Source organism: Nelumbo lutea, chromosome 7 (genome assembly GCF_056320005.1).
Source record: "Nelumbo lutea isolate HS-2025 chromosome 7, American lotus-T2T, whole genome shotgun sequence".
Classification (NCBI taxonomy): domain Eukaryota; kingdom Viridiplantae; phylum Streptophyta; class Magnoliopsida; order Proteales; family Nelumbonaceae; genus Nelumbo; species Nelumbo lutea.
Window position 1 is genome coordinate 4,672,323 of NC_142690.1, and position 21,404 is coordinate 4,693,726.

At 38.0% G+C, this 21,404-nt stretch overlaps 2 protein-coding genes and 1 long non-coding RNA gene across 3 annotated transcripts; 2 read left to right on the plus strand and 1 right to left on the minus strand.

Annotated features, from left to right (window-relative positions):
* Window positions 1-5,498: 5,498 nt before the first annotated feature.
* LOC148844754 (uncharacterized) lies at window positions 5,499-8,398 on the minus strand. Its single transcript, XR_016102176.1, has 2 exons — window positions 8,277-8,398; window positions 5,499-5,901 (listed from the first exon to the last, which is right to left on the minus strand). It is a non-coding gene; the product is annotated as an uncharacterized LOC148844754 (long non-coding RNA).
* A 47-nt stretch (window positions 8,399-8,445) lies between these two features.
* On the plus strand, window positions 8,446-11,824 carry LOC148844755 (Pentatricopeptide repeat (PPR) superfamily protein). The gene is made up of 2 exons (XM_088954572.1): window positions 8,446-9,028; window positions 9,166-11,824. The coding sequence occupies exons 1-2, from the start codon at window positions 8,545-8,547 to the stop codon at window positions 10,608-10,610; spliced, it is 1,929 nt and encodes a 642-aa protein (XP_088810698.1). The 5' UTR covers window positions 8,446-8,544; the 3' UTR covers window positions 10,611-11,824.
* Window positions 11,825-16,464: 4,640 nt separating this feature from the next.
* LOC148844756 (ESSS subunit of NADH:ubiquinone oxidoreductase (complex I) protein) lies at window positions 16,465-17,233 on the plus strand. Its single transcript, XM_088954490.1, has one exon. It carries the CDS (start codon window positions 16,592-16,594, stop codon window positions 16,940-16,942), a length of 351 nt encoding a protein of 116 aa, XP_088810616.1. The 5' UTR covers window positions 16,465-16,591; the 3' UTR covers window positions 16,943-17,233.
* Window positions 17,234-21,404: the final 4,171 nt, after the last annotated feature.

A 21,404-nucleotide genomic window follows, 5' to 3' on the forward strand; every position in this document is an offset into this window, starting at 1 on the left:
CAATCTCCCTACAAGTCTCTGAAACAGTTTCACATCCTTGAGTGATTCACCACAGTTGTCACCTAATTTATGGTTGGGGTCGATGGGAGAGTCAATTGGCTTCACCCCCATCTTTCCAGTGTCCTGAAGTAAATCTAAGACGTGTTTCCTTTGAGAAATGAAGATACCCTTCTTTGATCGAGCAACTTCAATTCCAATGAAGTATCTGGCAGGTCCTAGATCCTTCACTTCAAACTGAGTTGCAAGGAAAAGTTTCAATTTCTGAATTTCATCCTCCCAATCACCAGTAACAATTATGTCATCCACATAAACAATTAGAGCAGCAATTTTACCTTCTCCTTTTTTCACGAACAGTGTGTGATCTGACTGACATTGCCCGTATCCTTTCTGCTGAATTGCCACATGGAATCTACTGGACCAAGCTCTTGGTGATTATTTCATCCCGTATAAGGACTTCTTCAACTTGCACACTTTCTGTTCATTGCCTTGGGCTAGAAACCCAGGAGGTTGAATCATGTACACTTCCTCTTCAAGGTCACCATTCAGGAATGCATTCTTGATGTCCAGTTGGTGTAAAACCCAATCCAGATTGGCTGCAAGAGAGAAAAGGACTCTAATGGAATTCATCTTGGAAACGGGGGCAAAAGTTTCAGCATAATCAACTCCATACACTTGAGTAAATCCCTTTGCCACTAAGCGAGCTTTATACCTTTCCACTGTTCCATCAGCCTTATGCTTGACTATGAACACCCATTTACATCCAACTGGAACCTTTCCCTTGGGAAGATCAACAAGTTCCCATGTGCCATTTTTGTGAAGGGCATTAACTTCTTCCCTCATGGCATTTGTCCATTCAGGAACTGAAAGAGCTTCTGCCACATTCTTAGGGATAGGGACACTGTCAATAGAGGTAAGGAAGGCACGGGATGAGGGTGAAATGTTCTCATAGGAGACAAAGTTGGAAATGGGATGTTTTGTGGTGCACAATCTGACCCCCTTCCTGTGAGCAATAGGACGCTCAAAATCATTAGCAGTAGAGGAATCATTTTCAATAGATTCAAGGACATCATTGGGAGCTAAAATACCTGAGTGAGTATGATCCTCCCTCGAGGAGTCTGATGGCACTGGAGGTACAACTTCCGGATTCTCTACAACTCTTGGATTTGGCTGGCCTTTACGACGGCGAGAAAAAACACGAAAAGGTGGAGGGTCAGGGAGAGAGGGAAGCTGAACTAGTTTTTCCTCATGTCTACACTCCCCCTGAGGAGAAACGGGATAGAAAGGCTCATCTTCAAAGAAAGAAACATCCATGGAGACATAGAATTTACGAGAAACAGGATCAAAAACACGGTAGCCCTTTTGAGTGAAGGAGTAACCAAGAAATATGCAAGGTATAGCACGAGAGTCCAATTTCCCACGGGTGGGAGACAGATTTTGGACAAAACACCGACAACCAAAGACACGAGGAGGAATAGAAAGAAGGGGAGCCTTAGGAAAGAGAAGTCGATGTGGGGCTTTGTACTCTAACCAACGAGAGGGCATACGGTTTATAAGGTAAGTGGAACAAAGAACAGCTTCAAGCCAAAAACGTTTGGGGACATTCATATGAAGTAGTAAACCTCGAGCCACTTCAAGGAGATGTCAGTTCTTCCGCTCGGCCACACCATTTTGTTGTGGTGTGCGAGCACAAGAGCTACAGTGAAGGGAACCATGCGAAGCAAAAAATTCCGTGAGATCACTATGAAAAAATTCTTTTGCATTATCTGATTGGAAAATTTGGATTTCAGTTTGAAATTGAGTGAAGACCATCCGTTGGAAATCTTGAATGATTTTTGGTACTTCTTCCCTGGTTCGCATCGGATTTACCCATGTAAATCTAGAATAATCATCAATGAGGGTAATGAAATACTTGTAGCCACTCTCAGATGGTAAAGTAACAGGGCCCCACACATCAGAATGAACAATGTGAAATGGAGATTCGGATTTACTATGTCTTTGAAGAAAATGAGTTCTACAATGTTTACTCAACTGACACGTTTGACAAGAAAAGTCAGAGACAGACATTGACTTAAACAATTCTGGGAATACAACTTTCAAATACTCAAAAAGACAAATGACCAAGACGATAATGCCATAAATAGACTTTTTTCTTACAGGACTGACTCATAGACTCTGTAACATGAAGACCAGCCTTATTCTCCAGCATGTAAAGTCCATCAGCCATACGACCCCTACCAATCGTCCTCCCCGAGGCCAGATCCTGAATCACACAATGAGAAGGGAAAAAAGTCACTGAGCAATTTAAGGAATTAGTAACACTACTAACAGAGAACAAATTAATGGGAAAGTTTGGAACATGAAGAACATCAGAGAGGGTAAGGCCAAGAGGAAGAGAGAGGGTTCCTTGACCACCTATGGAAGAGTATGATCCATCGGCTAGTCTCACCTTGTCTCTTCTAGAAAGAGGGTGATAGGTTTGAAAGTAAGAGGACGTACCAGTCATATGTTTTGATGCTCCAGAATCAATGATCCATGGAGAGTCATGGGTGTGAGAAGCAACATGGAAAGCAGTGGCAGGGTTACCTGACGTAGATGCAAATGAGGTTGAGGGAGGAGTATCCATCTGACAAATTGCTCTACCATAGAGCTCTAAATGGTCACGGAAGGAATTCATAATGTCCTCCCTCAGGTCAGGTCCAGTGAGATGTGTCTGAGTCACAGTAGAAATGGTAGGCTGATGCTCCCGAGTAGCCATGTTGGCCATGTGATGTTTCTTTGTATTTTGCTGCCCGTACTTCTTATTCACCTCTGAACTTTGCTTCTTAGTCAGATCTTGAGCCCATTTTGGTTTCCCATGAAGATCCCAACAGGTATCTTTGGTGTGTCGGGGTTTCTGGCAATGAGTGCACCACAATTTTTCCTTATCTTCTGTTTTTTTCTGGAGATCTCCTTTCCGGGAAGAAGATCCCCCACCAGTAGATACACCCCCTTTTGCAACTAACACAACAGCATCCCCACCAGGGTTGTTCATCAAATTTCTCCTACTTTCTTCAGATTGTACAAGAGCATAGACTTCTTGAACAGAAGGGAGATGCTTAGAGTTGAGAATCTGAACTCTGATAGATTCATACATAGGATTCAAACCATGTAAGAATGCAAACACCCTTTGCTGGGAGACAATCTGTTTGTACTTCTTAGCATCCTCATCACACTTCCAATCCACACTCTGGTAGTGATCCAACTCCTTCCAAGCAGATGTTTAGTCAGAGTAATAGACCGATAAACACCTCTCCCCCTGTCTACAAGTAGAAGATGCTGCCTGCAGTTGATAAATTTTGGCATAGTGTCTCAATTCTGAATATGTAGACTTTGCTTGTTCCCAGATTTCATTCGTAGTTTCAGCCCACATGAAATTCTTCCTGATTTGAGGTTGCATGAAAACCAAGAGCCAGGACATAACAATACTGTTCTCCTTATTCCATCTATCATATTCAGCACTCCCGGAGGATGGTTCTTTTATCCTCCCATTAATGTAGCCTATCTTCCCTCTTGCAGTGATGTATAACTTGATCCCTCTTGACCATTCTAGGTAATTTAATCCATCAAGAGGAACAACAGCCATAGGGAATGATAGGTCACCACCCCCACTCATTCCATTCAGCATTGTGGAGATTCCAGATGTGGCTGAATCTTCACTATTCATGATTTCAGGTTTAAGAACACACAACACCCAAGGCACACTGCCTCACAGAGCTGCTACATAAAAGGGATCTTATGTCCTTCAGTCCACAAAAGAAAAAGCACTTGCTATTTCAGCATACAACTAGGTACTTCTGACCTGCGGTTTCATAGAGAGCCAAGAACAAGCACTGTTGCTGCAGCACTTGGACTAGTCTGTATGACCTACAATTTTTGTAGGAATCCAATGAACAAACATACAAACACTGCAATGCAGTACATAACCAGGTCTGTATGACCTACGGTTTTACAGTTTTCATACAACTCCGTAGTAGAAGGAGAGACACAAGGTGATAGTTCACCATACACCTAATCGGCTGACACCAACTTCAGGGTAGCCGAACAATCACTGAGATCAATAATGTAGCCGAACAGCAAGAACAGTCAAGGAAGAAAAAAAAAAAAAAACTTCAGTCCATCAATAATGTAGCCGAATAGTAGTGACACACCAGAGGAGAACACCACATTCGGATTTTTAGGGCATCAACAGTTCATCGAAGGGTGCAAGAAGAAAAAACAACAAAAAACAGGTTCAGTTGAATACCAGGGCACCCGAACAGCAGATGGACAGTACCTTCTTGAACTCCAGCCTCTCTGCAAACCAGAACCTCCTCTTCGTACATCAGGTGACAGCCTCTCTACAGCCGAGCAATCAATGAAAACAACATATGGGCTGGAATACGAAATGACTCTGTACCAGAACTCTTTTCTGCGCTAGAAAGCTGAACAGTCAGGCCGGCACCTTCTTCCTTCTTGAAGTCGAGCATCAGGGATACAGCTTCTAGGAGATGAAGAGGCAACCTACTCGGCATTGGAGAATGACCTCAACTAATTTGTTTTCAGGCCTGGACGAACTTGCTCTGATACCATGTTGAGAAAGAGCAAGAGCAAGTGATAGACAAGAGGAGAGAAGAGAGGGAGAGAGGAGAGGAGAGCCAAGAGGACTGAAAGCCCCTATTGAACTTAGGGGGTGAAAGAATGATCTATTATTATTTATACTAGTACAGCCGAACAATGTAATCAAAGAGGAAATTACATCAGTACCCTTATGGTACTAAACCTGAATACATAAACATAAACAACTGACAACAGTTTTCAAGGTAATAAGGGGATGTTGTTTGGTTCTTAAGGTCTCTCTGGCATAATCAAAAGTTGGAGAGCAAGATGCTCTACAAACCTCGCTGGCTCACCCATAATGCTGACAAACAAATATCAGTTTTGGGAGAGCAATGAATATTAAAGGCCCAGTGTATATAAATGAAGCCGAGTACAAGAAAGTAGGAAGCAAAAACATGAGTTATTTCAGGAGTGTACATCACTTTTTTCAGGAGTTCGCCGGATCTCTCATTTCAGGCTTAAGGAAACCTTTATCCTTTAGTTTGCTTCCTGCTTTTATAACACTACGCAATGCCAATAGAAAACTCACTAACCAGTTCAACCTCTTATCCGCATTTTAACAAGAAATCCTTTGTGTAGAAAGGCACTATTGATTCCAGGCTTATGCTATCACCAAAGAAAGGCATTGATGTACATCAGAAAGCAGCTTTATCGCTAAGCATCTAGTGCTTGAACAGTCAACTTTTGGTTCATGGTTATACCATTTAGTCATAAGTACCAGATATACTTTTCAAGTTAAGGTCAACTAGATATTTGGTCGTGTTCAACCAAGAAATTTTAAGTATGGGAAGCTTAAGGTATAATTGAATATTAAACTTGGTTCAACCATGCCTCTTTTTTGTTGAATGGAACTTGAGGTGGTGCTTTTACTTGAATCATGTATTTCTAATGCTGAGTCAAGCTGTAAGCTTCTAAAAATGTTTGTTGAGGTTCCAAACATTGACCAACTATAGTAATAAATTAAGAAAACAAAGATCAATCAACTAAATTAGTACTTTTAAAAGAAATTTACATGTCAAAGCTGAATCTGATATTCCAAAATCCTTCAGGAGTCAGGAGGAAGTTACCTGTACTGATGCCTTGAAACATCATCATGATGTTCGTAGTGAAAATCATGTTTATTGATTTCATTTTCTCTACCTCCATAGTCCGAATGAATATCATAGAACTTCTTGCATTACTTGCATTCAATTTGCTTCAAGCCTTGAAATTGATATTTGTTGCTTTTTGGAGCATGAGCCATAGTTACATCTTGCATTTCATCATCTGAGTCATAAAGAAACCAATCATTTGAATATGGGACTGTCTCCACAGTAATATCTTGTGTTTCATAACCTGAGCCATCAGGGTTCAGGCTATATGTGTGCGAATTGGGTATTTATCCAATAAGAAATCGGTCATTTGTGCCAGCTAGTAGCTTAGAGGGCATAGAAGTAGAAGAGTCAAGAGTGGTAGTAGTTCAATCATTGTTTTACTTAAATGTCCCATTATCAACTAGCTTTTCTTGAAAACTAGTATCTTTCTTCTTTCTGACCTTGGAAAAACCCAGAGGTTTCTATACTTCTCTGCAGGACCTATGGAACAGGATAATACAAGTTTCAATTTTTTTTTCTTTCTACTGTCTCTGCAATAGTACTATATAATAGTAAAGATAAATTTCAACTTAACCACAATTTATTAAAAAATATACAATTGTCCTATTTCTGAGGAAGAAAATTTTGTTTGAGCAACAGTCAAGAAATTTTATTAATAATATTGGAAAAGATGTTCAGTTTTAAAAACTACCAATTCTTAAATGGAATTAATTTTTATGGCAAAAAACCACTCATATAAGAACTTCCATGTGAAGTACTGCAGTGCATTTTCTGGAAGCTTCTTTGGGAATCAAGGATTCATTTTCACCACCCTAATTGAGAGGAAGCAAGAAGTTTTGATGAATCTGTTTTCTCCTCTACGCTGTTGTTGGAGAGCATAGTTTCCATGGTTAGACTAGACTTTCATCAAAGGAAGTTGTATTGAAACTCCAAAATCTTATCAGAAGTCAACAGATGTTTAATTTTTTCCTCTTTCAATGCATCATTGGCATGTTGAAAAATCTTCTTCCAATAATGTATTTGGAGCCTCCTTTAGCTCAACTATTTTTTGTCTTCTCTTTGAGCTTGTTCTGGAGTTGATCAATATTTGCCCCAGGATTTTTTTAATTCAATCTGCTGGAGTATCTTCTTTTGCAATTTCTTCCCCCTACCACTTCTGCAGTCTTTTGTTCAAGTAGCTTTTTCTTCTAGTTCATTAACATTCTTCTCTAGATTTATTAGTTCAGTCTTAAGATTGGCTAATTGATTAGACTTTTCTGATAGGCCTATTTATTTAGATTATGGCTCAACTTTTTAAAATAGCTTTCCTTGCAATGTTGTTCCCTTGATCATTTCTTCGTACTTCTGTCTGAGCATGTGTAGGAGGTCATCAATGTCATCCTCTAGAACTTTTGTTAGTCCAGAAGCTCTTTTATATTTCCTTCATGCTCTTTCAGTATCTTATTCTTATCCTCTAGAACTTTTGCTTCCTTCATGTTCATTAACAGATGCTTTTTCTTGCAATTATCCTCTTTCTGTTTCTTTAGCCTTTTTCTGATATCCTCCTGCAGCTCATTAATTTCCTCCTTCACTAGGCTCTCTAATTTGGCAACAAGCAATTACCCTTGAATAGACAGTCTGCATTCATTCTTCAACTTTCTCGCCATTAACTTCCTCCTTCACTAGCCTTTTGGTATCAATTAATTTCCATTCAAGGGAAGCAATGAACTGCTGGCTTTGTTCAAAGGGCTTGATTATTTTCGGAAAGTTCTTTTTATTTGGTAATAACGGACAGTCTGCATTCATCCACTGCAACTTTCCTGCCATAAACAAGTCTTCCCGCAAGATTTTACATCTCAATTGGAAATTTGGAATTTTGGGAAAAGCAGGCTACAAAAAAATATATTCCATCCAAGAAATCTTGTCCTTGGCTTATTGAATTTGGCCAAAGACAAGATAAAACAACAATTGAGGAATTGCAGAAATGCATCATCATCATCATCATCATCATCATCAGCAGCAGCAGCAGCAGCTGGATCCAACAGGCTTGCCAACCATTTGAAATACCAGCTCATGCCCTTATAAAATTTCTAGATTAACTTTGTATTCGACAAGCTACACATGCAGCCTGGAATGACCATGCTCTGTCTGTAAAAATTTTTTTGATTCTTTAGAATAATAGTCATTTACTTGACCTCAGGATACGAAACCCCAAATGACCTGGAAACCAAGATGGCACATGTGGATGCGTTTGATTTCCACAATCGACATAAACATAGGGAAAGAAAACATGCAATCGAATGTGACAGGATTCTATGCCAATTATATAAATTTCGATCAAAATTTGCAATCATCTCAAATACGAACCGAAACTACAACATTAAAACCATAGAAATAGAGTCACCTCTTTTGCAATCAGAAAACCCCAAAAAAAATAGAAAAATAAATCCTACGAGGAAGAAACGCAGAAGTGCAATTCAAACAAAACGAAACAAGGAAAACCCAAGGGAATCAGTTAACAGAAATTAGTACATTGTCATCAGAATTCTGAAGATGAAATAAATCTACCTGAGTAGCGGCTGTATCATATGATATGATTCGACTCTGTCCCTCTCTCGTACGGGTGAATTCAATTAGAGAAAGAACCTTGAGTTGATTGGTTCTGTTCAACCATTTCCCGCTTTATTTGCACGAGTATTTAAAAGTAGGGAAATACTAGCCTCACGTACGTATGGGTTACGAGAGCACGTAGGCCATACGCACGTATTGTTAGAATGTTGAATATCATTTTAACGATAGCGCCCTTCGTAAAATATGTCGGGAAACGGGAAAAAAAATGATCCGGAAAGTCACCGTCTTTTCCCTCCGGCCGGTCCGTTTGAAAACTAACCGCTTTTCTTCTCTCCCCACCTCACCCACCAGTGAACCAGCTTCTCAGTTCCCGCCAAATTCGATTTTGAAAACCATGTGCATCAATGGTCAACTGAACGAAGCCCTGCTGGAAATGGCCATTCAAGGTGAAGGAGTGAGGTTCGAGGGTTATGATTCTCTACTGAATGAGTGTGTAAATCGACGGGCACTTCGTGAGGGGCAGAGGGTACACGCTCACATGATTAAAACTCGTTATCTTCCGCCCGTGTATCTCAGAACGAGGCTCATAGTTTTGTACACGAAGTGCGACTGCCTTGGCGATGCACGGCATGTGCTTGATGAAATGCATGCGCGGAATGTTGTTTCTTGGACCGCCATGATTTCAGCCTATTCTCAGAGGGGACATACACTTGAAGCTTTGGGCCTTTTTGTGCAGATGTTAAGATCAGGTATTCTTGGGTTTTCATGTATCTGGTTATGTAAGGTTGATCTCGTTTTGAATTTTGTGCAATGCAGATAACTATTGGACTGAAGACTCTTTTAGCGGTATTCTTATATTTTCATGTGCAAAACAAAATTATGGCAGGTACACCGCCAAATGAGTTCACTTTTGCAACAATCCTTACTTGTTGTTCGGGTGCCTGTGGGTTTGACCGTGGCAGGCAAGTCCATTCTCTTATAATCAAAAGCAATTTTGAATCACATATATTTGTAGGGAGTTCGCTTCTTGACATGTACGCCAAAGCAGATAGAATACATGAAGCACGAAGAGTCTTTGAAAGGTTGCCTGAGAGGGATGTGGTTTCTTGCACTGCAATCATTGCTGGCTATGCCCAGCTGGGTCTCGATGAAGAGGCATTAGAACTGTTCTGTCATTTACAAAGAGAAGGAATGAAATCAAATTATGTTACTTATGCCAGTGTTTTAACTGCACTGTCGGGGCTTGCTGCATTGGACCAGGGCAGGCAAGTTCACAACCGGGTACTTCGCTCTGACTTATCCTCCTATGTGGTTCTTCAGAATTCTCTGATTGATATGTACTCAAAATGTGGGAGCCTTTCCTATGCTAGAAAGGTCTTTGATGGGATGCCAGAGAGAACTGTGATCTCATGGAATGCTATGCTCGTGGGGTATGGTAAGCATGGGATTGGGAGAGAGGTGATTGAACTTTATGAGTTGATGAGAAAAGATAAACAAGTGAAACCCGATAGTGTTACTTTTATGGCCGTTTTGTCAGGTTGTAGCCATGGAGGGTTGGTTACTGAGGGGCTAAACATTTTCAATGAAATGGTTACTGATCAAGATTGGATTGAACCAGAGATTGAGCACTATGGTTGTGTTGTCGATCTGCTTGGACGTGCTGGAGAAGTAGAGAAAGCTTTGACCTTTATTGAGCAAATGCCATTCAAACCAACAGCTGCTATTTGGGGTTCACTTTTAGGTGCTTGCAGGGTTCATGCTAATGTTCTTGTTGGAGAATATGTAGCACACCGCCTTTTTGAGATTGAGCCACACAATGCTGGAAACTATGTTATTCTTTCAAATTTATATGCTTCTGCAGGGAGATGGGCAGATGTAACTTGTATTAGACAATTGATGACAGAGAAGTCTGTGACAAAGGAACCAGGCCGGAGCTGGATAAATCTGGGTCAAACAATTCATACTTTTCATGCTAGTGATCGGTCCCATCCCAGAAGGGAAGAGATCTTTGAGAAGGTAAGAGAATTGTCAGCAAAGATTAAGGAGTCTGGGTATGTTCCTGATCTCAGCTGTGTGTTGCATGATGTGGATGAGGAGCAGAAAGAGAAGATACTCCTTGGCCACAGTGAGAAACTAGCATTGGCATTTGGGTTGATTGGTATTCCTCATGGACTACCAATTCGGGTTGTGAAAAACCTCCGCATTTGTGTAGATTGCCACAATTTTGCCAAGTTCTTATCAAAAGCTTATAGGAGAGAAGTATCTCTAAGAGACAGTAATCGTTTCCATCACATTTTAGGAGGAATCTGCTCTTGTGGTGATTACTGGTGAATGATGATTCTGTTATCAATAGTAACCTTGCTGTGACTATGATATGGGATGGGGTAGGGATCTTACTACTTTTAGATCTGAAAGTGGGCTATGGAAGGTGAGACTAATGGGTCCATGTTATGTTATTCTGGTTTAAGTCCACAGGTAAAATATTGATATTGTGCAATAATGAGATTGAGTGGGATCATCTCTCAAATAGGGAAAATGAATAAAAAAGTACCCCTTTTTTCTGTTTGATATTTGTTCATTTATCTTCGGGGTGATCCAAAACAGAAATACTTGCATACCTTGGTTACTGTGTAGAGCGGAGGTAATGTCACAGAAGGAAATACATGCAAAGCTGAATTATTTAGAAGTTGAAGAGATTATATTTCCCTTATTCAGTTGTGAAAAGGATATTTCTTGAAGATTCATAAAAAAAAAGGATATTTCTTGAAGAATATGGAAATGTAATAAAACAATACACAGTAAAAGGTTTGGCTATGCTTGGAGCCTTGGAGTGACTGAAAACAGATATAATTGTAAACCTTGTTGCATGGACCCAAGGTTACTGGATTACTATGGGAAGTAGTGTGTGATGTCGAAAGGGAGGATACATAAATATTGGGGTACAGAATACCAGAATTTTTTGAAAGCTGAAGGCATATATGACTTTTCAGTTTGCATGGGGATTTCCCAAAGATGCCAGAATTATATGAAGACAGAAAAATAGTTTGCTGGGTATATTTCCTTTGAATGCTGTTTAATTGAAATTCTTGGTGACCGCTTAATTGAAAATTCAAGATTGGGTGAAATTTTCTGGAGAAAGTTCTTGATCCCAAGGAAATGTTGATTGATCTCCAAGGGAGGCTACACTTCCATATGGATAATTTTGGCTGCATAGCCTGCATGGTTGAGCCTAAGAAATTTGGGATCTTTTAACCAGTCCATCTTTGGACCATTAAGTGACAGATTAGCATGTTGGAACTGAGATTACTCTAAGCAATCGTGCAATTTGACCAACCTTGTTGCTGTGGTATGAGGATTGCTCAGGAAATGGTTGGTAATTCTACGACATGACAACTGCTACAGTATGGCCTGTACCCATGTTGAATTAACAAATGAAATGAAAAACAAGTTCCAACAGCAAATATGACAGAATCATCAGCTTGTCTGTTTTATTTTGTAATTGAAGCCTGGTTGAGTCCATGAATTAGTAACTATATTTTAAAATACTGATTGTGTAAAGAACAGGATTGGTAATTCTGTGGCGGTGGAATCCCTTTTATCCGTCCAAGTAACATTAAATTACATCATTTCCTTTGAACTTTGAGCTTTTGAATGCTCCCATTAATTCAAAGGAATTGCATCAATGAAGGCATGACATCTATGATTCTCATGTTATGGTTTAGGGAGTTCAGATTGGGTATCACATGCGAACCTTACCAATTCAAAGTGAAGCCAAGAATCATGGACTTTACTTGACTCTCACTCTAAAGATGATAGGGTTTCAGTGTGTCCAGTTGTTGCATCTTTCCTACCAAACACTGCCCAATTAAGCCTTAACTGGGATAGTCCTTGATTTGGTGGGCTTCTAATCATCATTAGCCATAGACATATTTCCTGCGTGAGTGTTTTTACATGTAAAAAAGTTCAAGAATTTTCCTTTTTAGTTTGCCTTGGTTCAAGATGAAGAGAACCATGAGGCTCATGTAGTGTTTAAACAGGACAACTAGCAAGGAAAGGAACGCTAACATCTTGGTTAAGACAAGTCATCAATTCACAGAAGGTAACCAGGTTGGAGGCCTCATAGCTAACTGTTATCAAGAAATCCAGGGATATAACTAATTCAACGAGGAAAATATTCCAGGGGATTAATCTGACTATTTCAAATTTGGATTTCTGAAACTTACCAGCGCAAGGCACAAAAAAGGCGTAGGGGTCAATTTGCACCTGAGGCGCAAGGCGAGGTGCGCGCCTTTTTGAAGCAAGGCACAAAAAAAAAACAAAAAAGCAAAAAAAGTCAGAAAATTAAAATATATATATATATATATATATATATTAAAATTAAAATAATGTTTTAAAAAATCTATTATCTAAAATTAAAATACATAAGCATAAGATGTAAAGCATATTCAAATGAGAATTTAAATATGTTTTAAAAAATATAAACTTAAATTTTAAAATAATGTTTTAAAAAATCTATTATCTAAAATTAAAATACATAAGCATAAGATGTAAAGCATATTCAAATGAGAATTTAAAAATAAAATCAAACATAAAACATTTTCAAGCATGTAAAACCTATATTCTCTTTTTTCACTCAATTGCATTACTTCAAATAGCTAATGTAATGTAAAACATATTACATTCCTGATTCTACGAACCGCCTTTGTGCCACGCCCCTCGAGGCAAAAGGGTTTAGGGGCAAAGCCCTCGGCTCAGCCACTATGTTCAAAAAAAGCAAAAAAGCATCAAATTTTCAAAAGACAAACGCCTGGGCTGAGGTGCAAGGCGCATCAGGTGCATGCCTAGGAGCACCAAGTATATGCCTTTTGAAAGGGCTGCGCCTAGGACCTAGGCGAGGCACATACCTTGAAATGCGCCTCGCCTGTGCACCTAGGCATGCCTTTTAAATCACTGAAACTTACATGTATTTAATAATTATATCGGATGTGTATTTAACTCTGTCTAACCTGATTAAGATCGAAGTCTGATATATACATTGAATAGAGTTTATAATTAAAAAAAGTTAATATATATTATATTCAGTATAAATTTATTCTATGTGTTAGTTAAAAAGTGATTGTTTTTGTTAATATTATATCTTTAGTTTTTTCTTTATTCTAAATATAATGTGATGTACTTGTATTAAATCCCAAACCTGATAGGATCTAAATCCAATCCGGTTCTTGTTAAAAGAAATTAAATCAACTCATGGTTTTAAATTATAGTGTAATTACCCAATTGGGTGTTTTTTTATAGCAGTAAAATGCATCAAGGAGAAAAACCCACTGCTCATGAAAAGGCAGGCTTAAATAAACAGCAGTAAAATGTCAAAACTTCATCGGCAGCTTTGGACTTTCAAGCTTTTTATTTCACTTGAAAATTTGTACATGTTATTAGAATAATAAAAATCAATACTATAAATACAAAACACTATAAAATACTACAAATATTAATAAAATAACAAACTTTCAAAATGAATCTGTTTTTAAATTTCAAAATTTTATTTCATACTAGTTCAAAACTTTTGAAACTTAAAACCTTGCAGACATTCCTGCTTATGCATTTTTTTTACCAATAGATTGAAGCCTGAAAAAGCATGTACTAAGCTTTTAGGGTCTTGTCTTTAAAGAAAAACACCATTTTGTAAGTATCCTAGTCTATTGTGGTTTATTGAGCTAGGCATAGAAAGACATGATCTTCATTTGAAGCTTCTTGATTTTCAGTCATTTTTGGGCTTCCATGAGTTTTCTACAATGTCAGTCTTTTCTGACTTATTGTTTTTCATTGCCAAAAGGAAAAAAATACCGTTTTTTGGTCTAGTGGTCTTTGAAAAGCCTAAAAGATCTTCAAAAAAATATTTGCCAAACAGGTCCCATATCCTATGCTTCTTTGAAAGCATGGAAAATAATGATTTTTCCTCATGAGGCACACAAAGGGAGTGCCTCACAACCCCCCCCCCCCCCCGCCCCCAAACCCTAGTATAGGTGGGATTCAACATGGGTCGGTTTGGTTCAATTCAAAGGTAGAACCTTGAAATGACCCCTATGGAGCTAGTTCTAGGTTATTGGAACTTTGAACCTACCTTGTCAATATCAGTTATAGCCTTGGTAGTTCCAAGGTTGGTTCGGTTCTAAGGTATACTCGTATACTCGTGGAACCTGTTCTCTCCCCCCCCCCTAAAAAAAAAAAGCAATTGAATAGCCCCCACCATTCAGATACGTGGCTTTTTCAAATTTAGACACATGGCATTTTTTTTTGAGAAGTTGTTAAAACCCACTACCACCATTCAGACACATGGCCTTCTCATTTTTCTAGAAAATTAGACACGTGGCATTTTCTGGGAAGTTGCTGATAAAACTCACAACCCACTACCACCATAATCCATTCATAAAAAATGCAAAAAATGCAAAAGTGGTTATCCACAACCATTTCTGTCAACATTCTATCAGTCTCAGTTAATCATTAACTCTCTATATATCATAACAAAAGAAAATTATCCATATTCTAATAATTATTGAAAAGCTATTTGTTAAAATAAATCTTTCTTGAAATTTTAATAATTATTTAAAATATTAATAAATATAAATTTAACATTATTGATTCCATAATGTAAATTTAACATTACTGATTCCCCATACATGGTACAGGGTCATTCACTAGTTCAAATATTAAATTGAAGAAAAAATGATCAAATCACTTTAAGTGACTCAATAGTCAAGTGAGATCATGGTCTTTGTAATCATGAGTTATCGGGTCCATGTCTTCACACCCTTAAAGTATTTTGGGATTTATTACAAGGCAAGTCTAATTCCAAGGTTGGTTCCACCAAGACCAACCAAGGTTGGTTGTTCGAGTTGGTTTGGATAGGCTAAACCATTAGACCTTGGAATTGGCTTGGGATCAAGCCCTACCTTGTAATAGAACTCCAAAGTCTTTGCTTCAATTAGCCAAAGACCTTACCAATTAAGCAATTGGTACTTTCAATCACACGGTTAAAATTCATCTGGTCATGATGATTTTGGTGCGAGCCCTCTCTTAGGTTGGGCCCAATCAGAAAATTATGATGCTCATTCATATTCTAAAGTTTATTGAAATGAATGATTCGGGGTCAGTTTGTTTCATAGTTGGAATTGGAAAAGAAATTGAAATTGAAATCAAAATGGACTATTCCTCCCACCTATTTGGTTCAAATGTGAATCAAAATTGGAATTGGAATTGGAACCACTTGGAATTGATTCTCATTCCCAAGGAAGGGGTAAGGAATGGCCATTCCCTCAAATGAGGAATGCCATTCCACAAAGAATGGGAATAGAATTCCTGTCTTGCCTAACCAAATAGTTGGAAGACCATTCCAATTATGATTCTAGGCCCTTGTTCTCACGAACCAAACAAAACCTTATTGTTTTTGTCTTTTAATGAATAAAATAATTAAATAATAAAATATTGGGTCATTTACTAAAATACCCCCATTGTTTAATGAATTTATTAAAACCTACCCATAGTTTATGTTTTACTAAAAGGCTCTTACAGTTTGCAACCAATATACTTAATCAACGGATTGCAGTGGAAAATAACAATTTTGACCTCAATGTCTACTAGGACCAATTTAATCTACAATAATTAATTATTGTTGATCCATTGTTCTATTTTCCTCTTCAGTTTCCTGAAACCAAACACTTTGCGGTAGATCTGAAAATCAAACATTGGTTGATTTTAAAAACTTGATATCAAATGCTAAGAGTACTTTTGAAACAAAATACCATTGGCTCATGCTCTTGAACATTTTCCACGCAGTATATCTGGTCAAGTTACCATTTTTAGACAATAATATACAAATTAGAAGATTATTGATAAAAGGTCAATTAAGTAAATTAGTTGTAAAGTACTAGACAATTTTAGTAAAACATAAAGTATAGGGTTGTTTCAATAAATGCATGAAACTATAGGGCTATTTTAATAAAATTGTCCACTTCACTTCAGCTTAAGACATTAAAAAAAAGGAACCCACGACTTCCTTAAAAACCTATTCACCAAAAGAAAAAGCAATGAGCTTTTCAGTTCAGCCATTTCAGCTGATATCAAATGACCCCTAAATCTGAATATTTGCGGCCATCAGCCTGTTACCAAACACCATCTGGGGTAAATATGGAATTTGGAAAAAACACCCTGCAATGGCCAAAACAACTTTCATCTCCTAACTGAACACAGCGAAAGCAGCTTTTTCTCCCTTTTCGATCTCTCGTTTGTTCGTGTGGTCTGGGTGCAAGTGGAACATGTCTTCGTCTAGGGGCTTCATGGCCGCTTCAGGTATGCTAAGAAGCCGTCTCAAACCGTCGCTCCGTACAAGAGGCGGAGGAGAAGGGCCGAGCCGGTGGACAAGCCCCGGGCACCAAGAACGACCAAACGGTTACCTCTTCAACCGAACCCCTCCACCACCCGGTCAGTCTAGAAAATGGGAGGACTGGGAGCTACCTTACTACATCACCGGCTTCCTCACCGTCGTCATCCTCGGCGTCGGTCTCAATGCTAAGCCCGATTTCACCATCGAGACTTGGGCGCACAAGAAAGCCCTCGAACGCCTCGAGCAACAGAAGATCGCGCTCTCCGCAGAAGAATCCGAGTAATTCGTGTTTTGGGTATGGCTAATTGGCTCTACCCTTCTCTTGCTAGTGTGGTTCTTTTAATGGGTCCTAAGCTGTTGGGTCGATCTTGGTCTGGAAAGGGAAGAATTCGTGTTGATAAATGAAGCTCATGTAGTTCAATAAGGTCTTAACTTTTGGAATCGATCACTTGGGAACCTTTTATTTTGTTTTATTTGTAGTGGGTGATAAAGATAATGAACATGATAATGTTTTTGAGAGTTTTATACATAATTTTTTTACTGAATTGAAGTTTAAACTGCTTCTATCCTTCAATGCTTGCTGTTATGTGGGCGATGTTTGAATTCTCAAATTGGTGGCAACTTTAATTTTGTGACCATTGATGTGCTTCGTTCGAGGAGAAGCAAAGAAATATAGAGCTTAGTAAGGTATAGTTGCCTGTGTACTACAGTTCATCAATTTTCACCTTCAGCCGATCATTTGTCTTTTAAGCCAAACCTATTCATATCATATTACTTTCCAGTGAAGTGGTAAACTGTTTGCTTTATGCGCATATATGGTAGATATGGATTAAAATGGAGCAAAATTATGATTCACAACGGATGATTTGAAAAGATTAGAACTGATCTTATGAATTATGATATAATTACATTTTGATTTATTTCAACCTTCTTTTTGTTTATGATTTTCAGAACATTCACTGACTCACTGTGTAGAAAAAAAATTCTTCATCATGTCTCTACCAGTAAAAATGAAAAAAAAGAGGTCTTGATCATGGCTCACCTACCATTAAACAGTTTTCTTATGAGTAGCACGTTCGATATGAAAGGTATACAGATGCTTCTGGTTAAACTCTGCTAAAGATCATTTCTTGGGTTACAATTGGAAGTATGCTAATGTCTCACATTTTCTCTGGGTAGAAAAGATATGATATCCTTGCAATCTTGGGTTGGAATTCACCCTAATTGATCTTTGTAGGGTGTTAAGTTTTTCATTCACCTACAAAGAACCCTCTATAACTGGAAACCAAATACCACAAAAATGTTGATTCAGTGGTCAAGTTCAGTTTTGTTAATGCTCAAATGCATTACAAGCAAAATATAGAAAAAAAAGTTGATATCTAGGACTCCTAGAAAGTAGTTCAAAACAACTTAGGTGTGTCACCATCTACAAACCAATGTCAAAGAGAACTTCCCTTTAAAGGCCATTGACATGAAGCCTTAGGAGTCTAGGACACGAAAACGGATCTTAATGCCAGGAGTCGGGGGTAAGGGCTGGATTAATTTAGTTGGATTTCTCAATGGTTCACATTCAATGTAGATAGTCATAGGTAAGGGGTTCACACTTAAGAGTTGAGGCTTGAAGCAACTAGGTAACATACTATCAGTTTACTATGGAATAATTGTAACAAAAATGGAAGCAATCTTTTTTTATTAGTAAAATTGAAGAAGATATTATTGATCTAAACAAGGATTTCTTTCAGTTTGAGGTCAGGATGTTTTTCACTTTGACATGGGGAAAAGAATTACTTCAAAGTTATTTGTTCAATACATCCTTAAGCCTCAAAATTATTGCAGAGTGATTTTTGTCAGAGAAACTCTGGAGATGGGATGATGGGTGTTGGCAATGTTTCTGGAGACTAATGTTTTAAAAAGTACAGGCATGAGATTTAAGCCACAGGAGATTATTGTCTTTTAGGCACATGAGCTAAGATGAGATACAAAAAAGAAATAGTTTTTATAAGATGAATGCATTGATGAATTAATGATCATATAAACAAGATGTATAAAGTATAATGAGCTCAAAAAACTGCATTTTTACAAATCCTTCAAGACTATAACAGGGCTCCTAATGTAAAAGAAAACCTTAAATTAGTATTATAAATCATATATGTTTAAATGGATTGCATACTAATACACACAAAAAACTTGGAATCAGCCTTTAACTTGATAATTTGATGAGAATCCTACTACAATTAATATATGATAGACTTGTTCTTGATAAGTTGATATATAGATTTTTAATACTAAGAAGAAAGATATATGGTATTTTTTTTGATAAATGAATAATAATTTAATTAATAATAAGAAAGGAAGTGTACATTCACCCTAAGAGGAGGCATGAGATGTTAACTCCCCTTAGAGGTGAGAGCATAAACAAACTCTTAAACAGAATACAATCATAGAGTACTACAAAATAATTCAACCCTTGAGACCCCTTCTTTTGCCAATGAATCAGCCATGGCATTTGCTGATTTGTTGGCCCACCGTTAGGTGACTGACATATTCCTTGTAAGCCAATTAACTTTCTTAAGAAGATCCCTATAGCCCCATAGGACTGTTTCTTAACTCGGCAGCCAACCCACTACCACCATAGAATCTCCCTCAACTATCAGATTTTCCACTCCTAGTTGAGTTGGATGCCCAAAAGTAGACGGATCAAAAAGCAAGTTTACTTCAGAGGGCAAGATCCACCTGCACCCAAACAACACAAAGACCCAATTCCAAATATTAGCAGCAAAAACACAAGAAAACAGCAAGTGGTGGCAGTTCTCATTATGCACTTTACACAAAATACACCAGTTTGGGGATATACAAAGAAAATGTCTCTTCTTTTGTAGGTTATCCATAGTATTGATCTTACCATAAAAGGCTTCCCAACAGAAAACAACTACTTTAGGGGGAATTGGCCTTGGTCAGATTTCTTTGATAGGGAACTCCAAAGAGAGAGGGGCAGAACAGAGGGACTTGAGATAAGAATCACAAGTAAAAGAACCATTAGGAATTAAAGTTCAAATTCTTCTATCAGGTTTAGAGAGGTCCAAACAAACAAAGTTCAAAAGAAGCAAGAGCTTAGAGACACAAGCAGATTCATCATCCCTTAATCCTCTACGAAACCCAAAATTCCAATTCAAAGACAAAGGGAGAACTGGGGGAGAAAGAAATCTTGAAATATGCTCCTTTTTAAAGAGGGAGATAGAGAATAGGGAGGAGAAGCAATCTTTTAGAAGTTGAGAGCACCCAAATATCTTCCCAAAAAAGAACAGAATTACTACATACCTAAGGAAATTAGGGAGGGTACCGGAAATGGCCTTCCAAGGTGTTGTGAGCGAAGCCCGTCGATAAAGAAATCTTAATGCATGAATATGTTCCTACTTATTAAAAAAAATGTTCCTTACACCTTGAGGCTTGAATCAAGGTTGAGCTTCAGGGCATTTTCTTAAGCCTTGCATCAAGGCAAACCTTATTATCTCTTTTCAGAAAACTGTTCTCGAGTTGAGCTCTTGACCTTTCAAGGGCTCAGATTTTTGTACCCTTTGTCTTCTGAAAGGGTTGTGGTTGAGGTGATACTTAAGATCATTATTGGATGGATGAACGATGACTCTTGTGGGTCTTAGTCTTAGAGATTAAGTCAAGTTATCATACTAGAGTCTCAAACCTTGGCCTTCCTTATTGGTAAAATCCTTGGCATGGACATGTTTCTTGATGTTTTAACTTGATGGTTGGTGGGCTTGTCAGTGGAGGGATTTTTACTTTATTGGTGGATTTTACCAAGGGTGATCTTATGCTGTAGTGTCAAAAATCAAAAGATGAAAATAAATACCAATCACAGATAACACAGCTTTATGTTGTATGGCATTGCCTACCATCCACGGAAACAATCCACCAAGGCAGTTTTCAGCAATGTTGAGTTCATTTTCACAATTCCTGAAGATGGATTTGAGAACAAAAGGGGGGAGAAACTCATGTTAAATTCTCTTTTTTTTTGGTTTTTGAAGTGAAAACGTCCTGGTTGGATATTGAGAGCGTTTCTTGTTTTCAGAAGTAACTTTTAGATCCTTTTTTTTTGTTTTGGAGAAGTGAAGTAACTTTTAGATCTTTTTGAATTCAAGCTGTCTGTTTTCGTTCTCTATGGATCCAGTTTCACTCTCATTGGTTGACCTTTTATCTGGATTTATGTGTGGAACATGGTTCAAAAAAATGAAAAATAGTTCATGTTACAGACTGTATTGACGACTTTTAAGGGCCAATGCCCAGTATTGGTCCTGGATCTTAGATAAGGTGTGCTGGATATGGACTTGACCTTATTTTTGGCATGAAGTGGTCGCTCTTGAACCCACATTTTGAAAAATGACAGCCTGAGATTTTATAATGCAGCAAAGCATGGATGGCCTTTTGCAATTTCTCGAAAAGTATTGATAAAAAAAAGCTTTTCAAAAATATTTTCATGCCCTAGCAAATGTGAGAAGGAGAAAAAATTTTGTTTCCAAGTTAGAGGTGGAGGGTGTCACTTTAGTTCATCAAAATGAAAAAGCAAAGGCTTTTGCAAATCATTTCAGGTCGATCTTTAGGAAGCCTCTAAATCCGAGAGTGTGGATTGAAGGTGTGGAATGGTCTACATTGAATTCTAAGCTGAGAGATTGGTTAGAAAGAAAATTTGAAGTGGAAGAAATCTAAGAGGCAGTGTTCTCTATGGATCGTTCAAA